A 20,456-nucleotide genomic window follows, 5' to 3' on the forward strand; every position below is an offset into this window, starting at 1 on the left:
CTTTTTCCAGTATTCATGGGATCAGCATTTCCCTCCCCATTGTTAATGTGGCTCTTCTTTATGCAAATTACATTCGCCTTGATTTAGCTCTAGCTTTGGCGTTCATCTTCCAGGAAATTACGGGAATACACTTATCACCTCCTTGAATGCACATTACTTTATATGCAAGCGCAGAAAAATAAAATGCCACGACTTCATCCCAAAGTCCAGCGTGAGTTTAGGAACTTGTCATCCCCTTACACTTAACTACAGAAGTCCCTCCAAACCCTGAGTCCTCCCAGCTTGAAGGGCAAACATGACCTCTGGGGTGGAACTAAAAGTCAAAAGTCAGCACATCTCGTTCTTTGGATAACGGTTTCTGCCATATTCTGCTGTGACCTCTGGAGATGGAGGTCTGGCAGGTGGGGGAGCAGGGTGAGTACCACAGGTGCTCCCTTGGCTGTGACAGCCTGTGTGCCTTCCTCTCCCATCAGCATCCTCTGCTGGGCCCAGGAGTTTGAGAGCAGTCCCAGTGAGCCCTGAGGGCTCCCTCTGATGGAGGGAGGAGCTGGGGTACCCCTGCCCCGCTGCTGACCTTCCTCTTTGTCTGGCACTCATTAAACATATGGGTGGTGGAAGCAGGCGAGGGGATCTGGAGAGCCGAGGGTGGGCAGGTACGATTTGCTGCTAGATCCCAACAGACCAGCATCTTGGAGGCTCCGACAATGGAGAAGAGAAGTACCGTTTCTGGCCTCATTTTCTCTGTCCTTCTCACATGGGGGGACACGTCTCAGACCCATTGTTCCTGAGAGCAAAGGGGGCAACTGGGAGTTGATGGGTCCATGTCAGAGGGTGCGGTGGCCGGGAGAGGCCCCCGTGGATGTCCTGCACACTCTGTGGGACTCTCTGGGTCCCTAATGCCAGAGTCTGGGACAATAGAGAGGCTCCCTCTGGGAACCCAGGAGGTGACAACACATGGGGAGAAGAGAACATGAGAACCGGCACAATATTAGGAGGGAGAGAGGAAGAGAGTGGAGGCACCTGGGTGGAGACTGTTTGGAGTAGGGGGTGCCCTGCTCACATACGTGATGGCTCTTAAAAAGAAGAATTTGTTTAGCCGAACCTGAGCATCGGAGCCCGGAAACCCTGCACAGAGCGCGCAACTTTGCCACATCGGATTTAAATTTTGTGCCTCATCAAATAGACACAGGAAGAGAGAAAGTTCTAAAATGCCGACGCCCAACTTGGGACCACATTCCGAGCCTTCCCCGTCCTGGGAGAGCAGGCGTGAGGGAGCGTGGCTCCCGGGCTCCAGTGAGGGGAGGAAGATCTCTTCTGCGGCACCACGCAGGCTGCTCCCTTCTTCATAACGCGGGATTTCCTCCCCTGAAGCCCCAGGCCACGTAGGTGCACTTGAGGTCTGTGTCAGCCAGACCTGAAGACCCCAAAAGTGCTACCTTCTCAAGAAATGCTGTCACACGACCCTCGCCAGAGCCCCCGGGGACCCTGCTCAGCCCAGCCCCTGGGAGTGTGTCACCTAGGAGGTCCCGAGAGAGCTCTGATAACTCACTCTTCTTTGCTGGAGGTGACAACTTATGAGACAGTTTTATGACAGATGACCTTGAAGATTCTGTCGCACTCGGAGGAGGGAGACGAGGAAAAAGCCGGGTCAGACTCCGGGAGGATATTTGTTTTGCGGAGGCCCATGTGGGACAGAATTTAGCCGCAGTACTTGTACCCAGGCCCTAATAAATGTCACTTACCTTCCGGGCCCCGGGATATTGGCTGACTGGACTGATGGCCTCTGTCTCCACCTATTCGGTGCTTCCTCTGAGCCAGGGCCGTGCTGAGCGCCTGGACCCTGTCACTTCTTCAGTCTCTACAACAACCTCACACAGCCCTTGAGGAAACTCAGCTCAGGGGTGAACAGTCACCTCGGATCACACAGATCTAAGTTGTGGAGCCGGGACTCCGCCCCAGGGCTGGCTGACCCCAAGGCTTTTTAGCATCAGATTTTGAGAAAAGTCCTCCCACCCTCAACTCCCCAAGGGCTTTCCTTCCTGCAGATGAACGCGGAAGAATGGGCATTCTAGTGTTCTTGAACTTTCGGGGTGGGGGGAGTTTTCTTTGTATTTTATTGAACACATACTTTCCTGGGTTAAAGTTGGCCTGTGCTGCTTTTCGCTCTTCTCGCGGCCTTTGTCTCTGAATCATGCTTCTTATCTTTTCTATCTCACAGGCTTTGTGTGAGATTAACGAGCACTCATTAATCCCCCACCAGGGCAATGAGGGAGGGACCACCATCTACCCAGTTTCCTTCCGAGGAAGCTGAAGCACAAAGACGCTACATAAGTTGCCCAGGGCCACGCAGCAGAAGGGGGATTCAAATCCAGCAGACTGCTGCCATCTGCCCACTTGGTGGGGCTCATAAGTGCTTGTTGGACCTGAGTCTGGTAGCTGAGCATTGCTAAAGAGGCAAGAAAAATAAACCGTCCTCGCCTTTAAAGAAAAAAAAAAGGTTTTTTTTTTTTTGCTCCTTTGTACACTGTGTGATCGAAAAATGTACCTTATATGATAAATTGCAAAGACCTGAGCTATAGTCCACACTGACTTTCCAGCTCCTGGTACCTAAGTATTTTCAAAATAAGGCTAATCAGTGTTCAAGTTGGCAGGTGAAATTAACCCAAAAGGTGAAAAAGCAAAAACTTGCACTGCATAACTCTCTGTATTGTGAGATTTCTGCTAGGAATACGATTAAGAATAAGACCTTCTAAACTGTGAATGAAAACTAGAAGCATAGGAAATCTTGTTTTATCATAGCAATTCTAGGTATGATTTTCTATATTAAAAAAAAATCCCATATCCCATATTCTAAAGTTGAACATATTTGCAGTAAACATAAACTTGCATTTAGGTTTTAAAGGACAACATGTTCTAATCTCACAAAACATTTAGCAAATAACCTTTGAGTTCACATGAGCCACCCACACAAAACCCAAAATGAGCTACAGAGAAAACATAGAAAAAGCAACTGTCTGTTGACAACCAGATTTTCTTTCAGTTCTTTGAGTTTTCTGTCTATAAATAATCTGTATGTTTCAAATGTGACCATTTTCTTTCAAGGTGTCTCCTGGCCTGTTCTCACTTAAGTATGCTTGAAAAACAAGAATTCACTGTGTAAATCATGGACACGATTGAGTTTCTGGAGGGGAGAGCTTCAAAATACATGCTTTTTAGAGACCCAAAGTGTCAAAATGAAGCATTAAGATGATGTGTTCCTTCTTCAGTGCATCTTTATCTTTTATGAAATCTGGAGTTTGATAAATCACCAGAGACAAAAGCCTCCTTTTTAACCTAGATCCCAAATGTCACGTGGAAAAATAGTGCTGTGTCTCCTCTTCATGAATTTACCTTTCTGTTTGTTTATGAATTATGGGAATTTGTTTGCAGAGAAAACATAATGCTCTGTTAACTTGAACATGATGGCTTTTACTCAGAAACGTGAGAACTGAAAAGAAAAAAAAGAGCATTCAATTCTTTGAGATATAGTCATTAAACAAGTTTTGATACATGCTCAAAGTGGCATAAAATGCCGCTTTGCATGGGGAAAGGATCACCAGGTAACTAAAAGTGAGGTTTTCATCAGTATTTCATCAGTATTTCACCTCCCCTAACTGACTCAGGACCCCTGATCTGGTCCATCAAAGTGCATGTTGAATCCTCAATGGGGAAATTTTATGTAACATCATTGTAAATAGAGATGGATGAAGCTATCTATTGGGATTCTTTTTCTTAAAAAAATTACTCAGAAATTCTCTCTTAATTGGCAGCTTAGAAAATAAAATACATGCCTACAGATTTCTGTAATTATAGGTGAAAATGGTTCTGTGTCCAAGAGGGCAGCCAAAAGGACTTATAGTCCAGATGGCATCAAACCTCTTCTTCCTGAGACCTGGAGGATAAAAGTGCAGAAACCAAGAGTAAGTTAGCCAAGAAGACATAACATGGCAGAGAAAATGGCTTTTTCAAATGTTCAAAATAGCTATTTTTAAATATGTAACAGTTTCTTGATGCAATTCCTTGCCTTGTGCATATGTTATAGTTCTTAATTCCTGAGAAGTTTAAGACAGAGTAAATTGTATGCAAACCCGTTCCAGGCCGTGGACACGCGGTTGAGTTTTTCTGATCGTTGTTACAAAGGTTTTTGCAACAACAGACTAAGGAGGCACTCGGATTCCATCCTAAGCACCAGAGTTGCGTCCAGCCGCAGCTGCAGCTGCGAGCAGTTGACCTTGGTTTGCTCTGGTCTTCTCTCTTGCAAGGAACATGCAAACCGTGTTGGTCCTAAGGAATGGGATTAAGGCAGTGCCTTGGACTCTGGGACCAAAATGGCAGGATGTCCTGGGGAAGCTGAGACTTGCTCTGTCTCTCAAACTCCAATTCCCCATGAAGAACAAATCTGGCCGGCCCCAGCCGAGTCCAGCATCTACTCAGCTGTCCTTCAGAAACAACACTGTTGGAGAACACTGTTTGTTCACGCCTTTATCCACCCATCCTCAGCCAACAAGTTCTGCTGAAGGCCTGCTGTGTGCCAGGAGGTGTGTTAAGTGCTGGGGATAGAATATCCAGTAAGAAAGGCCCCTGCTCTCAAGGAGCTGGGATGAGAGTTACCCCAGAGTTGGTGCACTGGGAGAACATGGGAGAGACGTCGTCCAGTGTGTGGGGTTCATGTGGCTCCCCACAAAGTCCCAGGTGAGGCGATCAGTGTTTGAGACCTTGATATTTTTAGATATACTTAAAAAAAAATTTATTTACTTTTGGCTGCACTGGGTCTTCGTTGCTGCACGTGGGTTTCTCTACTTGTGGCGAGCGCAGGCTACTGTTGGTTGTGGTGCGCAGGCTTCTCATCGCGGTGACTTCTCCTGCTGCAAAGCATGGGCTCTAGGTGCGCGGGCTTCAGTAGTTGTAGCACTTGGGCTCAGTAGTTGTGGCGCACGGGCTTAGTTCCTCCGCGGCATGTGGGATCTTCCCGGACCAGGGCTCGAACCCATGTCCCCTGCATTGGCAGGTGGATTCTTAACCACTGTGCCACCAGGGAAGCCCCGAGACCTTGATTTTTGGTGGATGGGCAAGACTTACCTTTAGTATGTAGGTGGCAAGCGCATCACAAGCAGAAGGAAGGGCAAAATGGGAGGCATGAAATGCACGGGTGACTTGGGAAAGCGCTTGTGGTGTGGTGCGTCCAGGATGCAGGGCAAACGTAGAGGGTGGGAGTCGGGGTCCCGCAGGTTCCGTGTGGGCCACGTGTGGGAGCTTTCACTGTCCGCCTCCACAGTCAGTGGGGGTCTGGGAGAGATTGAGAGCAGGGGGAGGCATGGCCTGCTTGGGGCGTTAGGGAGAGGCCTCTATCTGTGGTGTGGAGGGGAATCGTGACCAGGGAGGCTGGGTGAGGCTGTCCAGGAGGAAGCTGGGCGGAAACGAACTCAGAAGCGATGGCGGCAGGACTGGGGCCGAGGGTGGGGTTCCGGAGATGTTACAGGGAAGGAATCTATGGGACCTTGAGAGTGATCAGACGTGAAGGGTGAGGTAGGAGGGAACGCGGAGGCTGACGAGGGAGGGGTTGGCTCTCACACCGGGTGACCGGACGGGATGAGATTGCACTTGGACCTGGGGCACGAGCGGGGCCTGGAGCATGTAAGTGAGACGCTGAGACAGGGGAAAGGCAGAGAGGACTGGGAGCCACAGAGACACCCCAGTCCTGAGCAGAAGCATCATGTTAAATTGAGAGGAGAACCCCTCAAAATGGAACAGCGGAGTGGGTGCCAGGCCCTGGGCAGTGGCTCACGGCTGTCTGTCCATGACCCTCCTGGAGTCCACAGCTCTTGGTTTTCCAAACTCCATCAACTCCTGCTCTCTTGGTGGATCAGTGGCAGGGAGGGGTGTGACCTCCAGCCGAGCGTCGCTGTCAGACTTGTCCTTCCCGGCAGTTGCGAGGGATCTGCCACTGGTTGGGACGCTCCCACGGGGAAGGCTGTCTGCCAGGGAGAAGATCGGGCGATGTGGCCACCACCGGTGGCTGCCTCTCGCTCTGCCTCCTGGTCTGGACCAGACCCCAGGAAGCATTCCTTGGTCAAGGTGAGACAGGGACCACATCGAATAAGCGAGAGGACACCCCATGCATCTGAGGGCGGGCAGCTTCCTGCGTACGGGAAGACTGTGGGTTCCAGAGACAGGAGTCCAGCTGAGCTAGGCCCTCATGGCTTCCCAAGTGAATGGCCACGCTTGCTCTGGGCTGAAAGGACTCTTCCCAGAGAATCCGTGATGAGTGAGCTCCCGCTCGTGACATCAAGCCTGGCCCGAGCCGAAGACCACAGATGGATCTCCTTTGCAACCAGCTTCATGGGAAGGAAGATCGAATGGGCGTGTGATGCTGCAGGCATGGGGAGAGGGATACAGCCTCCCTCCCGAGGTCCAGACACTGCAGGCAGGGCTCGGCCCCTCACACGGCTGCCCCCTCCTCACAGGAACTGCCCACATCTAGAACTTGGCCGCCGTTTATCCGCGTCTCGGTCCCACAGCTCAGACTAGATCCAGGCTTTCCAGACGTCAGTGAGACCCTGTTACTGTTCCCATCCCAGGGCCTGGCCCAACTGGCCTTTTACCTGCCTCTAGCGGTGCAGGCTCTGCTGGTCCATGCTCTCCCCCTGTGTGGGCAGAGTTCTTACAGATTTCAAAGGAGTGGACAGAAGTGTAGTTTATTTGCTTACAAAGTTGGCAGTGCCTCCTACTTGGAGACTTTGGGCTAGGAGTAGGAGGAGTAAGATGTGAACACCGCACCCTCATGCAAGTGGATGCTGCCGAGCCTGGGAGGGGTACCAGTAGTTGGCAGATGGCGCAGGACTCCAAGGTGGCTTCACAGAGGGTCCCGTGGTGCTGGGTCTTGAAGTGTGAATAGGATCCCAAAGTTGGAAGTGTGGCAGTGCATTCCAGGAGGAGGCTACGGTGTGGGCAAAGATGAGGGTGATAAAGCGAAAAGCTTGTCCAGGGGATGCCAGTGCCCCTCTTCCACCAGAAGGGAGGCTTCCGGGGGAGAGGCCAGGAAGAGTACTGAGACGACGAGCCTGGAAGCGTGGGCTGGGAGGGCTGGGTGCGCTGAGCGCTGCACTGCAGAGCTTGGCCTTTGCCGGGTAGACAGTAGGACGCCAGTGGAGGGGCTGGGCTGGAGAGGAACCCTCTGACCCAGGCTCCCTTGAGGGGAATTTTCCCGGCCCAGGGGCCATGCTGCATTGGAGACAGAGGCCCAGGGTGGGGATGGGTGGGGAGCGGAGCCCAAAACCAGTGAGTGTGGCCAGCAAGTGAGAGGACAGATCTGCAGTGAGATGCTGGCAGGTGGGGTTGCACTGGAGGAGCAGAGGGCCCCGTCTCCATCCTTTGGAAGTGCTGAGGTCCCAGGACTCAGGCAGAAAGTGCACTGAGGCTTAGTTACAGGGAACTGAAGCCTGCGTGCCTGGGGAAGAGGCACCTCGGAGCACCTGTCATGCTCGTGGTCACAGAGGAGGGGAGTGTGGTATCTGCCCCGCGTGCCCTGCCTGCTCTCTGGAACGGGTCCCGTGAGCTGAGGGAGGAACAGGCAAGCGCTGCAGGGCCAGCAACAAGGACAGAGCAGGTGGGAGGGTGGGAGTGTGGAGGGAGAGGGGAGCCAGGACCCTTTCCTGGCACGGAGGCTCCCAAGGGTCGGCTCCACGCCCTTTCAGCCCATCTCAATGGGCAGGAGGCCGGAACTGCTACACCTGCTGGCTGCCAAGGAGTTAAGAGCCCCTGTTCCCGCTCTGTGCTGATGCTGAACACAGAGCTGGAGTTCCTTCTACAAAGACGCAGCCCTCTCTCTCTCTCTCAACATTTCCCTGTTATGTTGTGAAGAGGAAGTGGGAGGGGGACTTCAGAAGCCTGGAGTGACAGATAGTTCGGCAAAGGGTGTCGCGAGCATGGCTGTCACTCGCAGGTGAGAGGGGACCGCTGAGGGACAGCCACGGCAGTCTTCCACCTTGTGCATGGGCAGCAGGGGAGCCTGGCCCTTGGGGCTCCCAGGGAGAGGCAGGCCTAAGCCAGCCAGGTGGGACGCCCGCCTCCGGGGCCAGGGAGGCCTCGGCAAGGGAGGACCCTGCTCCTGGGCACAGCGCCACACCCTGGCGTGCCCAGTGTGCACGTGCTCAGCTCGCACTCCTCCAGTAGAACCTTCTGTTTAGGGGCAGGTGTCAGCCTCCCCATTTCTGCTGCCCCAACGTGGAGGCTGGCTTCCTCATCGTCACTGTAGGAACGTGAGAGCCACACTTCCCTGCCATTTTGGAGACTCAGCTGGGACTGAGTTTCCTCTTTCCAGGGATGGATGGGGGGCCTGGCTTTGAAGAGGCTTGGGTGAGCCTGTGTTTTCTCACCGGGTCCTTATTCTCTAGCCTGAGCCTGCACTGTGTGTGGGACCCACAGTGAGGGTACCAGACAAGATTACAAAGCAGTGAAGAAAAGATACTCTGTCCTCCCGCCGTGGCACACGTAGCTTTATTCATCCAGAAGGCCAGGTGGGAATCTAGAATTCTCAGACTCCTGGAAGTTTTGTGAACTCTGCAGCCTGGGGAAAAGCATCCCCCTTTCCCCACCTCCCTCTTTCCCATCCACAGCTCCAGCCTAGACACCCAAGGTCTGTCTACACCCCTCCCAACAGCTTCCCCTTGGCCACCCCATGGGTCCAGGGTGCACACACCAGGAGGAGAGCATTCCCAGGAGAGAAGCTCAAGCTACTCGGGCTGGAGAAGTGGGATGCGGGCTCCAGGCGGGCGCTCCCCCATTACCCCGTGGGGAAGGCTGTGGACAGAGGAATGCCAGAGCAGGACTCTCTAAAGCTTGATAACTGGGGCAGGACCCCTGGTTCCCAGAGCCCTGTCATAGGGATTGAGAGAAAAGCTGAAAGAATATTCTGAGACAGGATTCCTGAGAAATACAACCTGTTCTGTAATATGTCCAGGCCAGCTGTGCCTGCGAACTTAACGATTGTGCCCAGTCTCACCAGCCATATTTCAAAAAGGACAATGGCATTGTGCATTTGGTTCATCTTACTTTCCCCTATTATTTGTATCAACGCGTCATCATGATAGCGTCCTAGGCACGAGCATTTCTTTGAGTTTTAGGGTATCCCTCGTGTTGCAAAATCCCGTCTGCCTTTCAGAAACGGCTGCAGGGGTTTGGCTGTTGTACATAATTTATCCACCAGCTCATCGAAGGGGAGGCATATGTGTTTCATGCTGGCCTATAATTTTTTTTCTCCCGAACTACCACTTTTTTTTGTTTTGTTTTTTGCTTCATTCAGGTCATTTTTTCTATGCATCCCTCTCACCTCCCTCCCCAACCTCAAACCTAACGAGTATGTTACCTAAAAATCTATTGTTCTTCCTCTATTGTCAGGCTGATCTTTTTGTCGCACAGGGTGGACAGGCTGAACCAAGGAGGGCTTGACTATACTCAGACAGGTGGGAGCCTCTGCAGCCCCTACGGAAATAAATGGCACTGGGACACTTAAGAGCAGTTACAACAATTGAAACGTGGAATCAAGAAGATGATTCCCTCCCGAGTCTCTTAAGGAAGAGCGCGCCCCAGTGCGACCCGTGTTCTGTGGGCGCTGGTCCGGCTGCAGCATCCTTTCTTTTCTCATTAGGCAGGCAGCTCCCTGAATCAGCAACAAAGGGAGAGGAAAGTACATACCACAACTGCTTTCATTTTGAGGGTTATTTTCCTATTTAAAAGTTGAGGCAGGAGGAGGGAGAGGAGAGTGAAGTGTCACCCGTGTGATACTGCTCCCCTGGGGTTGTCAGTGGGCCCCAGACCTGGGCCCCAAGAGCTGTGAGCCACATTTCTGCCCTTCCTTCCTCTTTCAGGACTCAGTAGAAATCAGAGCAGGGGGAGGTGGGGGAGAAACCTGCCTTGGGCACGAGAGCATCTGTCACCCTGGCTCTGAGGCGAGGGGAAACAACCAGGGAATTGGTGAGCCCTGCTTGTCTGACCTGCAGTTGTCAAGGTTGGCTTTTATCGTTTGTGTCAAAGGAGTGAGAGGTGATCAATTCATGAAACGCAGCGGGCCGGTTAAGGGGAAGCTCCACCCGTGGGGTCCTGTGTTCCCACAAGTGCACTCCAGTCCAGTTCCAAAAACTGGGTCATGACTTGAGGCCTGTTGGGCAGGACGGGCATAGAACAAGCAGGCTGAGACCCAGGCTGTCTTCTGGAGCCCGGAGCTTCCCTCCTGAGATACGGCAGCAAGTGTACCGAAAAACCAAAGCAAGACTCAAAAAGAACCCAGCGTGTAACATGTCATGCCAGTGCATCAAACGGGAATGCATCAGTGTGATGGGGAAAAATTAGACAAAACTCCTTAGAGGTGCAGAGAATTGGGTGCCGCGCCCCCCGGCACTGGGCACTGACATCCAGCCTCTGCATTAGTCCTCACACCGACGCCAGGAGGCCGGCACCCTCTCCACGTGTGGCTGGTGAGGAAATTGAGGCTCAGTCAGTGTGTGACTCATCTGTTGTCTGAGGAGGCTGGTGGCGGCAGCACCGTTGAGGATGTGAGTCAGGTCCATCTGACTCCAGGCCTGTGCAGCTGACCCCTCCATCCACTGGGCCCGGCAGAAGGTGTTCTCTGAGCAGATTGGGAGGAGAGAGGGAGAGGGTCACGTGGGCCGAGGACCAAGCCGTGGTTTGAAGATGGTGAGGAACCGTTGGAGAGGACGTCTTGTCCAGGGCAGAGGGGCTAAGATGGTGGAGGAGACGAGAAGCCAGAGGGCAGTGCCAGGCTTCCTACGGTGGCAGGAGAGGAGGCCTGGGCCTCAGGGTTGGGGAGCAAGTTAGAAGCGTTCTGCAGGCATCAGAGCGGCAGCTGTGCCAAGGGGAAGGGGTGCCTTTGAGGGGCAAGGAGAGTCCGCAGGCATGGCGACAGGAGGGAAAATCAAAGATTTGGGCCTGGAGGCTGGTGGATGACAGTCCCTCCCACTGAAATGGGAAAATTCAGGAAAGGGATGCCTAGGCGTGGAGCTCAACTGGTTTCGCTTAGATGTATCAATACAGAATTTCAGGGAGCAGCTGCTCTCCTGGGTGCCACGTCTCGTGAACAAGTAAAGGTGTCACAGTGGAGTCCGGCACATGGGCAGCTGGACGCGGGGCCACCCCAGGGCGGGGAGAGGGGAGGGTGAGAATCTAGCGGCCCACCGAGGAGGCCGGGAGAAAGTGTCTAGATGTCCGCGGCCTGTGCTGAGGAAGATGCCATGTCACAGCAGAAACCGCTACCAAATAAAATAGCCACCTTCTAAAAGATTATCTAAAGAACACCGAGTGCAGATTCTTTTTTTGGCGGTGGGGGGAGGTTATTTTTTATTTTTTACAGTAGCTCCTTGTTGGTTATTTATTTTAAATCTAGCAGTGTGTACATGTCAATCCCAAACTCCCAATCTACCCTTCCCCTACCACCTTTCCCCCGGTGACCATAAGTTCATTCTCTTAAGTCTGTGAGTCTACTTCTGTTTTGTAAATAAGTTCATTTGTATCATTTTTTTTAAGATTCTGCATATAAGCGATATCATATGCTATTTCTCTTTCTGTGTCTGACTTACTTCACTTAGTATGATAATCTCCAGGTCCATGCATGTTGCTGCAAATGGCATTATTTCATTCTTCTTATGGCTGAGTAATATTCCATTGTGGAAGATGGGCTGGAGCCAGGGGATGGCCAGTGGCTTTGAGTCGTTGGATGGGTGGTTGAGCTATGCTGCACTCAAAGGCAGGAGGTGAGACTGCCCAGCAGACAGCAGTGAAGGGTGACGACAGGTAAAGAGTGAATGCAAGTTTGAGTCTGGAAATAAGAGGCTCATCTACACGGGTCACTCAGTTAAAGACTTAATGCCTGTCAAAAGAAGCGGATTTAAATCTGAGGGTGGCAGGGAATCATGGGAGCATTTTCGAGAATGAAACAATACAGTCAAAGCAGCGTGCATGGGACGCAGTTGTGGTTTTGTGCTTATGTACACTGAAAAGGGTGCTCACGCGAATGGGCCTTGAGTGAGAGCTGGGCCACCAGCATAGAGAAGGGGAGTATAATTTGTGTAAATTGTCTCAGTTAATATTACTAGAGCTTTCATGGCCAATAGAAATGGATCATTAATCTCTTTGCAGACCTTCTTGGTTTCTCTCCACCATCCTGTTGGAGAAAGATGGTAGGGGAAATGCGACTTGAAATATTTGGGGGACTTGTTGGGTTTGCTTGAGTCGACACTGGGCCCTCATCATTCATAGCCAGAGAAGACTTAACACCGTGGGAATCACGATGGAGACTTGAGAGAGAAAATGTAGCACCGCCAGATTTACAAAGGCAGGTGGAGTCCTCTAGGCGGTGGTCACAGGAAATGAACAGGCAGTGTGGTCATGGGGGACAGGCTGTATGGTGGCTGAACCCAGGACCTCCCGGCGGTGTATTTTTTATTTTTAAAATTTTATTAATTAATTTTTTTATTGGGAGTATAGATGATTTACAATGTTGTGCTAGTTTCAGGTGTACAGCAAAGTGAATCAGTTATCCATATACATATATCCACTCTTTTTTAGATTCTCTTCCCATATAGGTCATTACAGAGTGTTGAGAAGAGTTCCCTGTGCTCTACCGTAGGTTCTTATTAGTTATCTATTTTACATACAGCAGTGTGTATATGTCCATCCCAATCTCCCGATGTATCCCTCCCCCTCCCCCTCCCCCCCCAGCCCCCGGTAACCATAACTTTGTTTTCTGTAATACATCTGGGACTATATTTCTGACTATATGTGACTAGAAATAAGCTCGTTTGTACCATTTTAGGATGGAGCTTTGCTGATGGTCACGGCCGTTTACTCTGATGTAATCATCCCGGCTGACAAGGGTGAAGTGACTGCTCTGGCCCTGCTCCCACCTCCCCCGGGGCGGGCTCTGTCCACCTTGAACTTATCACCAAGGAAAGACTGTAGCATGCCACCTCTATCTGTTATCACCACGATGTCCTCCTCCAAACAGGGTCCAAAGGGTCCAAAGGGATGCCATTCACTTTCTCTTTCTTCCTTTCCAGTTACTTGAGAGCAGTTCTCCCTGCCCGGGAGGAGCTGTCCTGAAAAGAGGACCAGGCTTTGTTAAAAAAGGTACGTTGTGCTATGCGGCTGCTTCCCACTAGCTATCTACCTTACGTTTGGTAGTGTATATATGTCCATGCCTCTCTCTCGTTTTGTCAGGGAGATCAGCTCGGTGCTTTGTGACCGCCTGGAGGGGTGGGATAGGGAGGGTGGGAGGGAGGGAGATGCAAGAGGGAGGAGATATGGGAACATATGTATATGTATAACTGATTCACTTTGTTATAAAGCATAAACTAACATACCATTGTGAAGCAATTATACTCCAATAAAGATGTAAAATAAATAAGTATTAACTTCAGATAAAAAAAAAAAGGTACGTTATCACACAAAGCGCTGATTGCCTTAAAGGCTCACAGCATTTTTATTGCCCTGAGGAGGGGTTCACTTTTACGAGCCAGAGTAAATTTATCATCCCTGAATTTTGTGCTCCTTGGGGATAAACTTGCCATCGGTGGGTAGGAGGGCTGCTGGTTAATGAGCACAGCCGCCGTCCTCGGAGTGCAGCAAAGTGACAGGAAAGTGGGTGTCAACCACTAGCGGGGAATCTGTTCAATTCTCCAAAGGGCTCAGTTGGTTCTATTTAAGCTTATCTGACAGAGCCTTGATCCTCTGAGCAGATTTATGAGACTTGGCCAAATTCTATGACTCTCACCATACTTTTTAATTAAGACAAAGGATCCCATACGTTCTGTGCCTGCCACATCTTTCGTCGCCGTGGGGAGAGCCTCACAAATGAGTCTGTTCGTATGAGCCACTGGAAGGGGCATCTTATGTCATAGCTTCCTCGCCCTTGAGTGGGAGACAGGCTTCTTTTATTCTTGGTGACCATCGTTTTCTTTCCTTCCAAATGACGAAGGAGCACAGGTGCGGGCTAACCTACATTGCAGTTGTACATCTAGGTGAGCCCGAAGTGTGGAAAAGCCTGTCCAGCAGCCTGCCTGCATTTAATTAAAACTTAGTCTTTGAAGGCAGAAAGCAGTAGGTACCAGCAGATCATAAAAGTACAGACACGCTTTTCCACCAATGGGTGAGACTCATGTTTTCACCTAGAAACTGTCCTCAGACTGACCTAGAGGCATCTGCATTTCCGTGACGTCATTTCAGTTCTGTACTGTCAGGAAACCGCGTGTACCAGGAATTGCATTTCTTTACCTAAATACCATACCAGGTGTTCTCTGACTTTAGAAATGGGTGGAAAATATAGGGCGTCACTAGAAGGGATTTTCAACTCATTTGCCTAAGATGTGATATTTTCAGTCTGTCTTTTTTTAAAGCTTTCAGTGATGTTGATTTTATAATACAGAAGTGCTGATACCAAACATTGGGTTTGCCCGGGAAACGTGGTCCACCAGGGTCCCGGCTCTTCCAATACACTGACTTTCAGTGGCACCCATTCAGGCACAGAAACTTTACTTGGTACTTTGAGGTTGTCCACCCTAAGCTCTCAGTTCCCCACCCTGAGGGCCATTCCCCCAGGACCTTCCCTTCCAGGTACAGGCAGTGGCACTGTGATCTTGGAGTAGCTCTTGGCCCCCAGACACTCACCTCTTTACTCCAGTCGCTAGTCAAGGTGATGAGGACACAGTGCCTTTGGCCGTTTCTTCCTATTCTGTCCAGCGTTTTCTGCTGTCGTCTCCTCCTTCTTGCTTCTCTCCTCCTGTTCGTCTCTCCACCGTGTTCCCTTCTCCATGCCTCTGTGGGCTGAACCAACTCCTATGTGTTGTTGGTCCTGCTGGTGAGCCCTGCATGGAAATTACCTGGGCATCTCAGAGGCAGCCTGGGGTAGAGAGGGCAGAGCACAGAGCCTGGCACCAGGAGAGCAGGCCTCCAGGCCCGCTCCTAGCTGTCCCTATGGCCTCCACGACTGCAGATACCACAGCCACTCTCTTCACATCCATAGGGAGAGGGTAGAAAGAGATGCCACCCAAAGCCTCTTCCTTCTCTTACTTTCTCACCCGCCTGCCATGCACACATTGCCCCAGGCTGGCTTCTTGGGAACATTTGGTTAGAAACTAACAGTTGAATACTCTGTAATGACCTATATGGGAAAAGAATCTAAAAAAGACTGGATATGTGTATAGGTATAACTGATTCGCTTTGTTGTACCCCTGAAACTAATACAACATTATAATTCAACTATACTCCAATAAATATTAATTTAAAAAAAGAAGAGGCTACCCTGGTGGCACAGTGGTTAAGAATCTGCCTGCCAATGCAGGGGACATGGGTTTGAGCCCTGGGCCGGGAAGATCCCACATGCCGCGGAGCAACTAAGTCCGTGTGCCACAACTACTGAGCCTGCGCTCTACAGCCCGCGAGCCACAACTACTGAGTCCACGTGCCACAACTACTGAAACCCGCACACCTAGAGCCCATGCTCTGCAACAAGAGAAGCCACTCTAATGAGAAGCCCATGCACTGCAGCAAAGAGTAGCCCCTGCTCACCGCAACTAGAGAAAGCCCGTGTGCAGCAATGAAGACCCAATGCACCCAAAAATAAATTAAAATAAAGAAGAAGAAGAAGAAACTAACAGTTGGGAGTGGGAGAGGGTTCAGATAGCCCAAGGTGTCCTGGAATGATGTCCAGTGACATTCAGTATTTTACATCTTCCCTGTTGGTCTCTGCAGACTGTGCGACTATTGCAACCGAGGGTGATGTCTGTGGGTGTTTTCTCAATATCTGCAGATATTTGAACTGGCATCATCAAAGAAGTTTCACTCAACAAAAACGTGTGCTCAGTTCATATATACTGAAACTATTTTATGATTTTTTTCTCAGGAGATTGAGGTTTTTTAATGTCACATATCAGAGAGCATCATGTGGGCGTGACAGTGGTATGCAGGATTTTTGTAGATTGTTCTGTGGAAGAACTTGCTCAGGGTGACAGTAGATCGTTCTGACTACAGTCAGCCTGTGGTCAAGTTTATGTTTACTCGAGTGAGCTATTCACTTCCTAGATTCTCTGCAGCCAACTTAAATATCTAACTCCACCTTGTTGAGTGAACAGTTGTTGCAGGCAAAAAAAAAAAAAAAAAATGCAGATTGGTGTTGAATATGATGTTTTAGAAAACAATATTTTGCATGCATACCATTGCATCCCTATACTGTCCCAGATAATTGAGACCTAAGGACAGATATTTCATGACCTGTGAGTGTGCTCTAGACACAGACTGCAGGGAAGATGCAAAAGACGAGCACACAGCAGTCGAGCCAACGTCCGACACCCCTGGAAAAACAAAGCCAGAGTGTGAGGTTTTGGAGATGGCAGAGGCCAGAGCCTTCGTGTGACAACCAGGAAGAGTAGGACAGGGAGAAGATATGGCCCTCTGCCACGGCACTGCTAGTTGTCGGGCAGTAGAACTGTGACCACAAAGCCACTGGACCCTCAGGCTGGACTCCTCCCAGATGATCAGATTCACCGAAAATCCACCACCTCGGCCAGAGCTGCTCGGGAGGTAAGACTGACGAAGCCTCAGGTGCACTGCTGTGGCTGGCGTGTGGAATCACGCTCGTGGCTTGCTGTGAATCACACCCTATTTGCTGAGGCTACCGTGAGGCAGGAGGGAGCTGGCTTCTCTGTGACTCAGTTTCCCCAAATACCAAGCAGAGGTCGAGGCTGTTGATGACTTAGGATTTTCCCACCACTGTGGCCCTGCTAAGGGGCTGGGAAAAGATGCCAAGAGGTAGGACAGCTGTCATTAGGGTTTGCCTCTCAGGGAGATTTCACTATGATTTGAACCACAGAAAAGATTTAGATTCCATAAATGACTTATGACCCCATTCACTTTCCGTCCCCATACTTACCTATTCCTTCCCTCGTTCTTAGTTCTGCTTGCCAATTCATCTCTTCGGTCCTTGCTGTCACTACCCTGGACAGCCCGCTTACGCCTCTGCTCTGCCCTCCACTCCACTGTGGCTCTGGATCTCACCTAAGCTCCAGCTCCACGTCCCAGCTCACTCAGCAGGTCTGAAGCCCACCTGTCTACGGTCTCTGTCCTCCCTCCTCAGCCTCAGGGCCATGGGACAGTCCATGACTCTGTCCTGGGACTGCCACTCCAGAGCCAGTGCATCTGTGCCCCTGGCAGCATCTTTCAGAGTCACCCCTTTCCTCTGTTCCAGAACAGAGCACCTGGGCTTGGTCCACTGGGGGCAAGTCTGATCTCCACTCTGCCAGGATCCAGCGTGTGACCTTGGGCAGGTCACTTTGACCTCTTTTAGCCCAGTGTCCTCTTCTGGCAAAAGAGGAAGAGAATTAGATTACTCCGGAGACCCATCCAGCACCTGCACTCTGTGAACCTGTGCCTGGACATTGCCAACAAGCCTGCGATTCTAAACGTGCTTGAGAATGAATCAGCCTGGTCTTCCAGCTGCTTGTCTCTCTCCTTCGGGCTTAGCCAAATGAACCTTCTCAGAGCCCCATGTCCTACGTGTCCTTCCCTGGATAAGTTTCCAGCCCTAAGTCTCTCTATCCTTTGAAACAGGGAGATGACAGAAGTCCAGAAACCTGGACTTCTTGGCTTTTTGAGAGTGAAAGGGGGCACCATTAAAAATTAAGCTTGGGTGACAGGCATAAACCATGACGGTCCCAGGCAAACCCAGGCATCTGGTTAGCCTCGTTTTGAGTCAAGGCCAAAATCCCGTCCTCAATGAAATGGCTCTACCTTGCCTCTCAAACTTTGCTCTCAGTGTTCGGTCTGGCTGTTCCCTGCCTGCCTCCCAGGATCGTCTCCTCTTAAAAATTGTGCCCTCTTTTCAGTGATGGAAAGTAGTCATAAGACAGGCCCCTTGGTGCCAATCTGCATTCGGACCATCATTTTCTAAATCAAATAGAAATGATCACAGTTCCTCAGTCTGTTCTCTGGGGAGTTTCTTACACAACTGGCAGCAGTCTTTCCAGTTTGGGTGTGAGACAGCAGCCCAGCAAGGACCCTCACTGGGACAAAAACATCCTGAGGTCGTCACCTGCTGGGTCTCCCTGCCTTCCTTGGAAAAGCAAGTAGGATGTTCTGGGGAAAGTGGCCATTCCTGATCCGTGCTGCTCCCCCCCAGGCCAGGGCACAAGAGCTAGTTGAAGGAGCTTCTGCTGACCTGCTATAACTGGAGGGTTGGCTCAGAGCAAGGCTTTTCCACTCCAGGGATGCCGAGCGAGTGCCTGGAATGTTCCCCACACTGCAGCCCCCAGCGCGGTCCTGGCTTGGCCACTCTGCCCAAGTGCTCTGGCTGGAGGTACCATGTAAAGTTCAAGGTCGGCTTTTCTGTAGGTGAGATCCCATATCACACCACGTCGGCTATAGAAAATGGTAACAAGAGCCAAGCTGCCTGCTCAAGAGTAAATAGAACCACTTGAACCTGTCCTCCCCAGATCGCAGACCTTCGGCAGGGCTGTCACACCAGCAGCAGCAGTGATGGCCGTTCTCCATCTGATTGGCAGAAGGGCAGACCGTCTGGGGCGAAGTGGATGATACCTTGGTCTGAGGACACAAGCAGGGCAGTTTGAGTACCTGCTGTCTGTCCAGCTGGCACGCACAGGGGCCCATAGGAGTGGATGGCACAGTTGCAGGGTGCTGGGGCCCAGATCAAGAAAACCTACAGAGGCGATTCCCCAGGAAGGCTCCACTGACCGGAGGCTGGAGTGCTGCTGGAAGCTTCCTTAGCATTTCTTACCAACCGCCAAGTGTTCACACTGCCCCCAAATGCACAGGGGAAACTGGGCAGATACGGAGGGCAGGACGCCAGGCCTCCCTCCCACACATCCCCTCACCACTGTGGTCTGGCTAGCTGGAGCTTTTTCTCTGTCTAATGATGTTCTAGGAAATCAGACACATGAGTCTTTCCTGAAACTCAAAGTCCCCGAGCGAGCGACATGGCCCAACCCTTCAGTCCCCCAGGTTTACAAAATACAACTTCTTCCCAGAAACGAGCCTTTTCTCCTAGCCTGGTGGAATCCTGGTCTGTTAGGAAGGAGAGTTTTCACAAGAAAATGATGACTTTACCTTAACCTGGGACCCCGGCAGAGCCTTGAGGAGAAAGGGGATTTTCCACATGACCGCTGCAGTGATTCACCTCCCCTCGAAGGTTTAGAAACACCCCAGCAAGCTGCTTATCTAGTGTTCCTTCAGTTGTCACTGTCACAAAGGTTCTTTCTGCTTGGCTTCTCCCCCAGTCTGCCTCACCCGCCTCACTCTCTCCGTGTGATCGGCCCAGGGAGCAGCGTTCCGTTTGGGGAATGGCCCACACATCCTCGCAGGGCCTTTGTCTGTCTTTGTGCGTTAGAGAAGGCCTCTGCTCCCCCAGCCCCGACGCGGCGCTCACCACGGCAACCCCAGCACAGGGGCAGGGCGTCTGCAGGGGACTGTCCCCACCTCGCCAGCGGCTGGCAGAGGCAGTTGGAGCCTGTCAAGTGGGCGAGATGGGGTTTTTCCCTTTTTCCTGCATTCTAACTGCTCTTTCTTTCTTTTCTCAACATGTGTAGGTAGCAGCTGGTTTAAGCGCCAAACCCAGCGGCCAAAAGTTAATTGCAAGCACTTCCCACTGAGCGCAGGGAAAACCGTGATGTCCTCCTTTCTGTCGGCGGCCCTTTTCCTACCCGAGGACCCCATCGTGGCCCCTTGCCTTTGAGAGTGTCCTGGGCCCCAGGGCAGGAAGCAGGAGCAAACATCCTGTGTGTGCACCACGCGTGCCTGCAGCCCCTGCTCAGGCGTCTGCAGCCAGTCATGGGCTCAGGCTTCCCACCAGAAGCAAAGGTTCCTACCTGGGGCCTGAGTGCATTTCCAAACCCAGTCCATCACGAATAGTGTCAGTCCCTGCTCCGACTTCCCGGAGCCCAGATCATTAAGGGTAGCGAGGTCTGCGGTGGTGAAACCCCATCCTTTCCCCCTGTTCTTTTCCCGCTACCTTCTCTGCTCCTTGCGAGCCAGAGCCACACAGAAAGAAGCGAGCATGTGGCTGACAGTGTTCCAAGGCAGCTGTTCTACAATATTCACTGAGGACCCGTTATGGGCCAGGTGATGTTTATCTAGTACCTGGTTCGTTTGAAGACTATATTTCGGGTTTTTTAGAATATATATATTTAATAAGGGAAAAGAGCTACAAGTGACAAAGAAATCAAATTTCAGACGTAGTGTTACAGCCATAAATGGTTTTCCCTCATTCCTGTACCTCTGTGCCATTGAGGCCCTGGAATGCCTGCTTCCCTTCATTCCTGGTTCTCTCCCCACGAGTTCAAGCTCATGCCAAGGCTCTGCAGGGCTCATCTCAAACCACCCCCAACCCAAATCTCAATGAC

The 20,456-nt window shown here is 51.2% G+C and overlaps 1 protein-coding gene across 1 annotated transcript in view; it reads left to right on the forward strand.

The window, feature by feature from the left end:
- ACOXL (acyl-CoA oxidase like) overlaps positions 1–20,456 on the forward strand; it is a 366,413-nt gene that overhangs the window by 287,729 nt on the left and 58,228 nt on the right. The window contains 2 exon segments of the mRNA XM_069541255.1: positions 13,110–13,151; positions 13,154–13,179. Of these exon segments, the coding sequence (XP_069397356.1) occupies positions 13,110–13,151; positions 13,154–13,179 (68 nt within the window).

Source organism: Delphinus delphis, chromosome 12 (genome assembly GCF_949987515.2).
Source record: "Delphinus delphis chromosome 12, mDelDel1.2, whole genome shotgun sequence".
Taxonomy (NCBI): domain Eukaryota; kingdom Metazoa; phylum Chordata; class Mammalia; order Artiodactyla; family Delphinidae; genus Delphinus; species Delphinus delphis.